At 35.0% G+C, this 11663-nt stretch overlaps 1 protein-coding gene across 8 annotated transcripts; it reads right to left on the minus strand.

The window, feature by feature from the left end:
• Nucleotides 1–3305: 3305 nt before the first annotated feature.
• LOC146951643 (DUF21 domain-containing protein At2g14520-like) lies at nt 3306–8433 on the minus strand. Of its 8 annotated transcripts, none has more exons than XM_085747653.1 (11): nt 7739–8433; nt 6274–6361; nt 5989–6062; nt 5759–5883; nt 5330–5479; nt 5077–5254; nt 4842–4967; nt 4219–4324; nt 3926–4026; nt 3662–3780; nt 3306–3566 (listed from the first exon to the last, which is right to left on the minus strand). In XM_085747653.1, exons 2-6 carry the CDS (start codon nt 6352–6354, stop codon nt 5226–5228), a joined length of 459 nt encoding a protein of 152 aa, XP_085603779.1. In that variant the 5' UTR covers nt 6355–6361; nt 7739–8433; the 3' UTR covers nt 3306–3566; nt 3662–3780; nt 3926–4026; nt 4219–4324; nt 4842–4967; nt 5077–5225. The 8 variants fall into 8 exon arrangements, with proteins under 8 accessions (XP_085603779.1, XP_085603775.1, XP_085603780.1 ...); XM_085747649.1 differs by having other exon boundaries at nt 4192–4324; XM_085747654.1 differs by lacking the exon at nt 4219–4324.
• Nucleotides 8434–11663: the final 3230 nt, after the last annotated feature.

Here is an 11663-nt window from a genome sequence, read left to right on the forward strand (position 1 = left end):
TACTAGGAAGGCCATAAAGTGGCCGATTTGTATTGAATCTTAGCATGTTACAATTCGTTGGATAGGTTAATAACATAACTACGACTTCCATGGGATATTTTTGCATTCTCTAAAAATTCGGCCAAAATGGAGGTTAAGAAAATCTCCTCGTTAATTTAGGACATTACTCGTTTTCGACCCTTTTTTACTAGGAAGGCGATAATGTGGTCGATTTGCATTGAATCTTAGCATGTGACAATTCGTTGGATAGGTAAACAACATAACTACGACTTCCATGGGATATTTTTGCATTCTCTAAAAATTCGGCCAAAATGGAGGTTAAGAAAATATCCTCGTTAATTAAGGACATTGCTCGTTTTTGACCCATTTTTACTAGGAAGGCCATAAAGTGGCCGATTTGTATTGAATCTTAGCATGTTACAATTCGTTGGATAGGTTAATAACATAACTACGACTTCCATGGGATATTTTTGCATTCTCTAAAAATTCGGCCAAAATGGAGGTTAAGAAAATCTCCTCGTTAATTTAGGACATTACTCGTTTTCGACCCTTTTTTACTAGGAAGGCGATAATGTGGTCGATTTGCATTGAATCTTAGCATGTGACAATTCGTTGGATAGGTAAACAACATAACTACGACTTCCATGGGATATTTTTGCATTCTCTAAAAATTCGGCCAAAATGGAGGTTAAGAAAATCTCCTCGTTAATTTAGGACATTACTCGTTTTTGACCCATTTTTACTAGGAATGCCATAAAGTGGCCGATTTGTATTGAATCTTAGCATGTGACAATTCGTTGGATAGGTAAACAACATAACTACGACATCCATGGGATATTTTTGCATTCTCTAAAAATTCGGCCAGAATGGAGGTTAAGAAAATCTCCTCGTTAATTTGGGACATTACTCGTTTTCGACCCATTTTTACTAGGAAGGCCATAAAGTGGCCGATTTGTATTGAATTGAATCTTAGCATGTGACAATTCGTTGGATAGGTAAACAACATAACTACGACTTCCATGGGATATTTTTGAATTCTCTAAAAATTCAGCCAAAATGGAGGTTAAGAAAATCTCCTCGTTAATTTGGAACATTACTCGTTTTCGACCCTTTTTTACTAGGAAGGCCATAATGTGGCCGATTTGCATTGAATCTTAGCGTGTGACAACTCGTTAGATAGGTAAACAACATAACTACGACTTCCATGGGATATTTTTGCATTCTCTAAAAATTCGGCCAAAATGGAGGTTAAGAAAATATCCTCGTTAATTTAGGACATTGCTCGTTTTCGACCCATTTTTACTAGGAAGGCCATAAAGTGGCCGATTTGTATTGAATCTTAGCATGTGACAATTCGTTGGATAGGTTAATAACATAACTACGACTTACATGGGATATTTTTGCATTCTCTAAAAATTCAGCCAAAATGGAGGTTAAGAAAATCTCCTCGTTAATTTAGGACATTACTCGTTTTCGACCCTTTTTTACTAGGAAGGCCATAAAGTGGCCGATTTGTATTGAATCTTAGCATGTGACAATTCGTTGGATAGGTAAACAACATAACTACGACTTCCATGGGATATTTTTGCATTCTCTAAAAATTCAGCCAAAATGGAGGTTAAGAAAATCTCCTCGTTAATTTGGGACATTACACGTTTTCGACCCTTTTTTAGTTGGAAGGCCATAATGTGGCTGATTTGCATTGAATCTTAGCGTGTGACAATTCGTTGGATAGGTAAACAACATAACTATGACTTCCATGGGATATTTTTGCATTCTCTAAAAATTCAGCCAAAATGGAGGTTAAGAAAATCTCCACGTTAATTTGGGACATTACTCGTTTTCGACCCTTTTTTACTAGGAAGGCCATAATGTGGCCGATTTGTATTGAATCTTAGCGTGTGACAATTCATCGGATAGGTAAACAACATAACTACGACTTCCATGGGATATTTTTGCATTCTCTAAAAATTCAGCCAAAATGGAGGTTAAGAAAATCTCCTCGTTAATTTAGGACATTGCTTGTTTTCGACCCATTTTTACTAGGAAGGCCATAAAGTGGCCGATTTGTATTGAATCTTAGCATGTGACAATTCGTTGGATAGGTAAACAACATAACTATGACTTCCATGAGATATTTTTGCATTCTCTAAAAATGCAGCCAAAATGGAGGTTAAGAAAATCTCTCGTTAATTTGGGACATTACTCGTTTTCGACCCTTTTTTACTAGGAAGGCCATAATGTGGCCGATTTGCATTGAATCTTAGCGTGTGACAATTCGTTGGATAGGTAAACAACATAACTACGACTTCCATGGGATATTTTTGCATTCTCTAAAAATTCGGCCAAAATGGAGGTTAAGAAAATATCCTCGTTAATTAAGGACATTGCTCGTTTTTGACCCATTTTTACTAGGAAGGCCATAAAGTGGCCGATTTGTATTGAATCTTAGCATGTTACAATTCGTTGGATAGGTTAATAACATAACTACGACTTCCATGGGATATTTTTGCATTCTCTAAAAATTCGGCCAAAATGGAGGTTAAGAAAATCTCCTCGTTAATTTAGGACATTACTCGTTTTCGACCCTTTTTTACTAGGAAGGCGATAATGTGGTCGATTTGCATTGAATCTTAGCATGTGACAATTCGTTGGATAGGTAAACAACATAACTACGACTTCCATGGGATATTTTTGCATTCTCTAAAAATTCGGCCAAAATGGAGGTTAAGAAAATCTCCTCGTTAATTTAGGACATTACTCGTTTTTGACCCATTTTTACTAGGAATGCCATAAAGTGGCCGATTTGTATTGAATCTTAGCATGTGAAAATTTGTTGGATAGGTAAACAACTTAACTACGACTTCCATGGGATATTTTTGCATCACTACTACAGAAATCAGTTTTCACATCAGTTGGAAACTACTTTTCACATCAGGTGGCAACTGATGTAAAGTGATATGATGTAGAATGTGCACGTCATTTCACATCAGGTACGGACTGATGTAATAGCAATATTTCCACATCAGGCTTTTTTCCCACTGATGTGATACGTTCTTTTTAAAATTTAAGATCAGGGTTTTCACTTCAGTTTTATGATAGACACTGAAGTTAAATAATTATATTTATCATCAGTCTTCTATCCCACCGATGTGAAAACTTCAGTTTTTTAAAAAAAAAATTATGCTTTATTATTACTGCTTACAAAATCAGCTTGAGACCATGTTCTTTTCTTTTATTTATATTAGAAATATGAAGGAAAAAAATGATATTTTAATGCCAAAAAGGAAGCTAAAAAGCTAACATATACAAAATTTAATTTATAACCCTCACAAGTATACTTTCAAAAGAATATAGCGTAAATACACAAGTGAAAACAGAAGAGGTCTGATTCCTAAGTCTTGGCCTGATTCCTAAGGAGATGATCTCTGTAAGTGATATGACTAATGCTAATCTACTAAAATATATGGAGTTAAAAGATGCAAAGTTCACTTTGTTATCAACTTGATCAATTAACATTGTCTGACACAAACATGGTTGGGATTCAACAGCATTCCACAACATATCTGACACAAACAAAATGAAATAGCATGAGTGTCTCGACTTGAATCATGAAATACAATGTTACTTTCCTAATAAAGAGCTGTATACACATACACACCTGTAGATATTCTATCTTTTGTTGGTAACATGCTAAGCATCACATAGTCGACACAAACATATCTATAACATATATAAGCAACATATCTGACAGAAGCATCCATAGGTTCCATAACATATCTATCTAACACAAACATAATGAAATAAGATGAGTGTCCCAATCAAAGTAGCATTGTGAAAAACAATGACCCCTTCCTAATGCTCTAATCACAATGCCGTAAAAATAAATCAAAACTTTTCAAAGAATTATAAAAGGGAGATATACCTCTGGAAAATATTGAAAATCTCCACCCGTTGCATTTAGCAAAGTCAATGAGAGAACTCTATCAGGAACCATTGCTGCTATTTTACAAGCTATCATAGATCCTGTTTCAATAGGCAAACACAATTAAAAGTTAACAAACAAACAAACTCAAACTAATCAAATATTAGGACAAACCATCTGAATTTTAACTAATCAAAACTCAATAAAAAAGACAGAATAATCTAGTCACTTAAGGTGTCATAGTCAAATTTTTAAAAGCAACATACTATAAAACATTTTGCAATGCTAACTACTTAGAATAAGCTGCTGCTAGTGCCACTCCTGCATATGAAACTGGTGATTTTCTTGCAACTATTTCAGGTCTTCATCATGAAAGTTGACACGTTTGAGATGTTATGCCTGCATAAAAAAAAATACACAGCGTAGAAAGAATAATTTACACATAAACAAAATAGAACATGCAGTATCAAAGAAAAACTGAAACTAGATTTTGATAAAAATACATCTATTTCAAAATAGCGACAGATTCTTCTTCTACCCATTCTGATAGCACCCATACAGATGATAAACTCCATTCTGATAGCACCCATACAGATGATAAACTCTGTAGCACATGACCCAAATTTATATGTGCAAAAATGAAAATTCGCAATAATAACCACAATTGAACACTCAATTGTGATCTGATCACAAGTTCTTAGTCTGCAAACAAAATCTATAGCACACTCAATTGAAAGAGAGAAAAAAACTAATCAGGAACATGGAAACAAAAATCATGATATATAATCAATCACTAGTGTTCTTCTCAAGCTAACACAACACATTAACATGGTAAAATAGGCAAAACCAAAGCCATAAACGCATAAACAAAGTACTAGTTAAATGCAGAAAATAATAAACGAGTTTATAACATCACCTGATTATTGTCAAGTGCAAAGTGAAACTTGTCATTGACCCTAAAAGTCCAGATGTTGAGTTTTCACAAAAGAGATTGTAGATTGCCAGAATGCGTGGCACTTGAACCTTCAATACGTGACAGATTCTGAAATAACAAAATTGGGAAACAAGGGTCAGTCCTTAGTATATACTATTAAACAAAAATCAGTACACTCCACTCCCAAAAGACAGAGATGAGTTCTAGAACACTATACCTCTCTTAGTACTAAATATTCTGCAAGAGATATATCCTCCCATTGTTTCAATGGCAACAGATGCTCAGGACACTTGGCAATATCAGGAATCTGGGGCATATAAGCACTTTGTTCCTTGTTAAGTTTACTTCTATCAAGTTTGGATACCTTCACTTTAGGAATTTGATGTGCCTCCCACCTAGGCAAGTAAAGAGTTTAAGAAACGTGTTATTTCTACTACTAGGAAGGAAACAGTGAAGTTTTATCTACTCACCATCATTTAACAAACCAGAATCCGAGATAAAGTTATCATGAAGAAGTTGCATTTTGTTTTTCTTATGAAGTTGCATTTTGTTTTTCAACACTTTCTCTTGAGGATTATTCTTCTCCCCATCAATAGTCACCCTCACATCTCTTACTGAATCTATATATATTTCACAACACAATTTCAACAAAAGGAGCTTAATTTTATCATAATATAAAAAAATATTCTTATAAAGTAACTTGATTATAACTTATAAAGCACAAATACGGACACCGAACACGCCGACACCGTTAAAAATTTGAGAAAATCACATAATTTAGTATAATTATATGTGGTAGTGTCGTATCGGTGTCAGATACGACACGTGTCCGACACCGAAACATGGCTAATCTCAGAAGTGTTCGTCCTTCATAACATAACATGCATATGCTCACTTACCAGTGCAATTATTGTTGGAAGATTGTTGCCCTGTCTTGTCAAAATGTCTCACAACAACAGCCATGTGACTATGGCCCTTTTGGAACTCATTCAATATATCGTACAGTGGCATCGTTTCTGGAACCCTGTCAATAAATTTAATAATTTTTAAAATTTGGAGTTATGGTTAATATTAATATATATATATAACTTAATATAATGCTATATCATTTTGTTACAAAATAAAATACCTTGGTATTTTGCGTATGGTCACACTTTTCACAGGTACTTCCTCTTCTGGATCAATAGTTAACAAATTCTTGATCTAAAATTAGGAAGCATCTATATCAATCTCATCATACAAAATTTGTAGTACCAAAAATGGTACAAAATTTGTAGTACCAAAAATGGTTCTAGTAGCAAATCAATCTCATCATTGATACAAAATTTTACTTTATTAATCTATGTTCCAAAATTGATACAAAATTGTTAAATGTTGAAAGGTTAAAGGAAAAATAACACATTGTATTGTATACCAGGATAAGTCCAATGATATTTGTAGGCTCCTCATAATAGACAGGGACCCTGCTATGCCCTTTCTCCAATATTGGTGTCATCAAATCCCTGCTTAATAACAATATTAGCCGTTAAGTTTGATGACAAATAAAATTGTATGAAATTAAAAAATCTAGCTTACAATTTATAAATTTTTTAGACACCTCACTAGTTTGATGACATTAGAATACTTAAATTGGTATTTAGTAATTTCACTAGTTTTCTCTTTCAATGTGAGAGTCCCCTAAACAGAGAAATGCATGAAAGTCGGAAGGATGATCTTGTATGGACAGAGGCGTGAGCGAAAAAAGAGTCACACAAAAGATGAGGTATCTTGTGAACCGAGAAAAGTGTGGCAAAGACTTGAGAACAAGGATAAAGAGAACTCTCATACAAAACATATCATGTACATAGAAGAAAGGTTTTGTACCGAAGGTATGATGATAACAATGTGCATTAGTGGTTGCTTAAAACAACCTCTACGATAAGCTAACCTGCATTAGCACATTAAGTAGGGTAACCTCTGTCGTAAATTAAGATGCAGTATGTAACTTATCCTTTGTAAATTATATTCCATTTAGTAAACTATTTCGAAACAAATTACGCAATTTAGATAAATAAATATGAACAAATGTTAATAAAAAGAATTGCTACTTTGTTACTCTTGAAAAAACAGTCTCAAGTTATTGAGTGTTATTTATGCTAAATGTTGCGCATAACCAAATTAAAGTATGCAAAAAGTAACTCAGTCAACAAGTTGAATTCATTAGCACTGAAGTAGAATCCAGTGTGCAGGTTTAGTTCAATCTTTCATGGCTAGTAACCAGAACCAACAAATGTTGTGCATAATCAAGTATATTTAAGCTCACATTTAGCATTCTAAGTATTGATGAGTATATGCCAACTGTGACATTATCACGTTCTACTGTTTTTCCTGAATGTATGTAGCATATTTTTTAATTTGCATGGATTCTTTTTCTTATTGTTTGATAAGTAGTGCAGAGAACACACACATGACAAAATTGGTCAAGAAACCCATTTTAATGAATTACATTTTACACTGAAATGTTAAATCGAGAAACAAGTCAATGGGTTGGTTCACATTCAATACATATGTGATTTCTTTATTTTTAATTATACAAGTAGCTTTCCCTGCAAAACCAAACAGAAATCTAAAACACATCAACTGATGCATCACCTTCTCCGGCAAGACAAACAGATCCGGCACGGTGGTCGGTCGGCCACGCTCCGGAGGTAACAACCACCTCCATTTTAAAAAACAAACACAGTTTTGGTATTCCTCTTCTCCGTAGAGTTCAAATCCGGCTTTAGTTTTTTCAAAAACTCAATGAAGAAACGTAGATCTAAGGATTGAGTTGCGAAAATTTCCGGAAAAAGAAGAACAAGAACGAACAGGATATACACATAACATGAACTACGATTTACCTCTGTCACGGTCTCAGCTTCATCTGCTTCTTTGAACTCGGTACGGATCTGGACAGTTTTGGCTTGATGAAGCTTTGAATTGGTTCGGATTCGTCCTCTTTGCTTCTGTTCCGAGCTTGTTGTGCTAATTCTCGCTGCTTCTCTTTTTGTGTTTGAGATCCGAACTTGTTTATTGTTGTTTCGAAATCGGCTTCTGAAACCTGTTCGAATCTTTTTCACTCCCAGAAATATTCGCTAATGAAAAACAAAGAAGGGTTTGGCGTTGTGTTTGGACGATGGTGGACGGTGATTGGACGGTGGTGGACGGTGATTGGAAGGTGATCGTGATTTGGAATTTAGTGAAAAAATGAAAAACGGAGAAGAAGTGAAAAGCGTGGATGTGTTTTGTGTTTTTACGATATATGAAGGGATAAGGTAAAGGTGAAAGTTTGTTTTTCCATCAGGCAATTCTCATCCACTGATGTAAAAACAAGATAGCCAGAGTTTTCACTTAAATTGCGAAAATGCCACCGCGTTTTTTTTCCTTCATTCCAATTATCCACTGATGTAAATGGTACATGCTATTAAGAATTCCCCTCATGTGCATATGTCAACTGATGTAAAAACTCAAAGTCTGTATGTTTCCCTTCAGTTATTTTGCGACTGATGTGAAAACTAAAACCCCCATGATGTAAAATATATATTTTGTAGTAGTGCATTCTCTAAAAATTCAGCCAAAATGGAGGTTAAGAAAATCTCCTCGTTAATTTGGGACATTACTCGTTTTCGACCCTTTTTTACTAGGAAGGCCATAATGTGGCCGATTTGCATTGAATCTTAGCGTGTGACAATTCATCGGATAGGTAAACAACATAACTACGACTTCCATGGGATATTTTTGCATTCTCTAAAAATTCGGCCAAAATGGAGGTTAAGAAAATCTCCTCGTTAATTTAGGACATTGCTTGTTTTCGACCCATTTTTACTAGGAAGGCCATAAAGTGGCCGATTTGTATTGAATCTTAGCATGTGACAATTCGTTGGATAGGTTAATAACATAACTACGACTTCCATATGGGATATTTTTGCATTCTCTAAAAATTCGGCCAAAATGGAGGTTAAGAAAATATCCTCGTTAATTAAGGACATTGCTCGTTTTCGACCCATTTTTACTAGGAAGGCCATAAAGTGGCCGATTTGTATTGAATCTTAGCATGTGACAATTCGTTGGATAGGTTAATAACATAACTACTACTTCCATGGGATATTTTTGCATTCTCTAAAAATTCGGCCAAAATGGAGGTTAAGAAAATCTCCTCGTTAATTTAGGACATTACTCGTTTTCGACCCATTTTTACTAGGAAGGCCATAAAGTGGCCGATATGCATTGAATTTTAGCGTGTGACAATTCGTTGGATAGGTAAACAACATAACTACGACATCCATGGGATATTTTTGCATTCTCTAAAAATTCGGCCAGAATGGAGGTTAAGAAAATCTCCTCGTTAATTTGGGACATTACTCGTTTTCGACCCTTTTTTACTAGGAAGGCCATAATGTGGCCGATTTGTATTGAATCTTAGCGTGTGACAATTCATCGGATAGGTAAACAACATAACTACGACTTCCATGGGATATTTTTGCATTCTCTAAAAATTCGGCCAAAATGGAGGTTAAGAAAATCTCCTCGTTAATTTTGGACATTGCTTGTTTTCGACCCATTTTTACTAGGAAGGCCATAAAGTTGTATTGAATCTTAGCATGTGACAATTCGTTGGATAGGTAAACAACATAACTATGACTTCCATGAGATATTTTTGCATTCTTTAAAAATTCGGCCAAAATGGAGGTTAAGAAAATCTCCTTGTTAATTTGGGACATTACTCGTTTTCGACCCTTTTTTACTAGGAAGGCCATATTGTGGCCGATTTGCATTGAATCTTAGCGTGTGACAATTCGTTGGATAGGTAAACAACATAACTACGACTTCCATGGGATATTTTTTCATTCTCTAAAAATTCGGCCAAAATGGAGGTTAAGAAAATATCCTCGTTAATTAAGGACATTGCTCGTTTTCGACCCATTTTTACTAGGAAGGCCATAAAGTGGCCGATTTGTATTGAATCTTAGCATGTGACAATTCGTTGGATAGGTTAATAACATAACTACGACTTCCATGGGATATTTTTGCATTCTCTAAAAATTCGGCCAAAATGGAGGTTAAGAAAATCTCGTTAATTTAGGACATTACTCGTTTTCGCCCCTTTTTTACTAGGAAGGCCATAATGTGGTCGATTTGCATTGAATCTTAGCATGTGACAATTCGTTGGATAGGTAAACAACATAACTACGACTTCCATGGGATATTTTTGCATTCTCTAAAAATTCGGCCAAAATGGAGGTTAAGAAAATCTCCTCGTTAATTAAGGACATTTTTTGACCCATTTTTACTAGGAATGCCATAAAGTGGCCGATTTGTATTGAATCTTAGCATGTGACAATTTGTTGGATAGGTAAACAACTTAACTACGACTTCCATGGGATATTTTTGCATTCTCTAAAAATTCAGCCAAAATGGAGGTTAAGAAAATGTCCTCGTTAATTTGGGACATTACTCGTTTTCGACCCTTTTTTACTAGGAAGGCCATAATGTGGCCGATTTGCATTGAATCTTAGCGTGTGACAATTCATCGGATAGGTAAACAACATAACTACGACTTCCATGGGATATTTTTGCATTCTCTAAAAATTCGGCCAAAATGGAGGTTAAGAAAATCTCCTCGTTAATTTAGGACATTGCTTGTTTTCGACCCATTTTTACTAGGAAGGCCATAAAGTTGTATTGAATCTTAGCATGTGACAATTCGTTGGATAGGTAAACAACATAACTATGACTTCCATGAGATATTTTTGCATTCTCTAAAAATTCAGCCAAAATGGAGGTTAAGAAAATCTCTCGTTAATTTGGGACATTACTCGTTTTCAACCCTTTTTTACTAGGAAGGCCATAATGTGGCCGATTTGCATTGAATCTTAGCGTGTGACAATTTGTTGGATAGGTAAACAACATAACTACGACTTCCATGGGATATTTTTGCATTCTCTAAAAATTCGGCCAAAATGGAGGTTAAGAAAATATCCTCGTTAATTAAGGACATTGCTCGTTTTCGACCCATTTTTACTAGGAAGGCCATAAAGTGGCCGATTTGTATTGAATCTTAGCATGTGACAATTCGTTGGATAGGTTAATAACATAACTACGACTTCCATGGGATATTTTTGCATTCTCTAAAAATTCGGCCAAAATGGAGGTTAAGAAAATCTCGTTAATTTAGGACATTACTCGTTTTCGCCCCTTTTTTACTAGGAAGGCCATAATGTGGTCGATTTGCATTGAATCTTAGCATGTGACAATTCGTTGGATAGGTAAACAACATAACTACGACTTCCATGGGATATTTTTGCATTCTCTAAAAATTCGGCCAAAATGGAGGTTAAGAAAATCTCCTCGTTAATTAAGGACATTACTCGTTTTTGACCCATTTTTACTAGGAATGCCATAAAGTGGCCGATTTGTATTGAATCTTAGCATGTGACAATTTGTTGGATAGGTAAACAACTTAACTACGACTTCCATGGGATATTTTTGCATTCTCTAAAAATTCAGCCAAAATGGAGGTTAAGAAAATGTCCTCGTTAATTTGGGACATTACTCGTTTTCGACCCTTTTTTACTAGGAAGGCCATAATGTGGCCGATTTGCATTGAATCTTAGCGTGTGACAACTCATCGGATAGGTAAACAACATAACTACGACTTCCATGGGATATTTTTGCATTCTCTAAAAATTTGGCCAAAATGGAGGTTAAGAAAATCTCCTCGTTAATTTAGGACATTGCTTGTTTTCGACCCATTTTTACTAGGAAGGCCATAAAGTTGTATTGAAT

This window comes from Medicago sativa, chromosome 2, assembly GCF_051527215.1.
Source record: "Medicago sativa cultivar Bolivia chromosome 2, Bolivia_mono, whole genome shotgun sequence".
Classification (NCBI taxonomy): Eukaryota; Viridiplantae; Streptophyta; class Magnoliopsida; order Fabales; family Fabaceae; genus Medicago; species Medicago sativa.

Bases quoted from the DNA above. Each gene is read 5' to 3' on its own strand.
- LOC146951643 (XM_085747654.1), bottom strand. From the start codon at position 6,354: ATGACACCAATATTGGAGAAAGGGCATAGCAGGGTCCCTGTCTATTAT. The intron at 6,063-6,273 runs GTATACAATACA...TCCTAATTTTAG, and splicing joins ATATCATTGGACTTATCCTG to ATCAAGAATTTGTTAACTAT. The intron at 5,255-5,329 runs GTGAGTAGATAA...TTACTTGCCTAG, and splicing joins TTCTGGTTTGTTAAATGATG to GTGGGAGGCACATCAAATTC.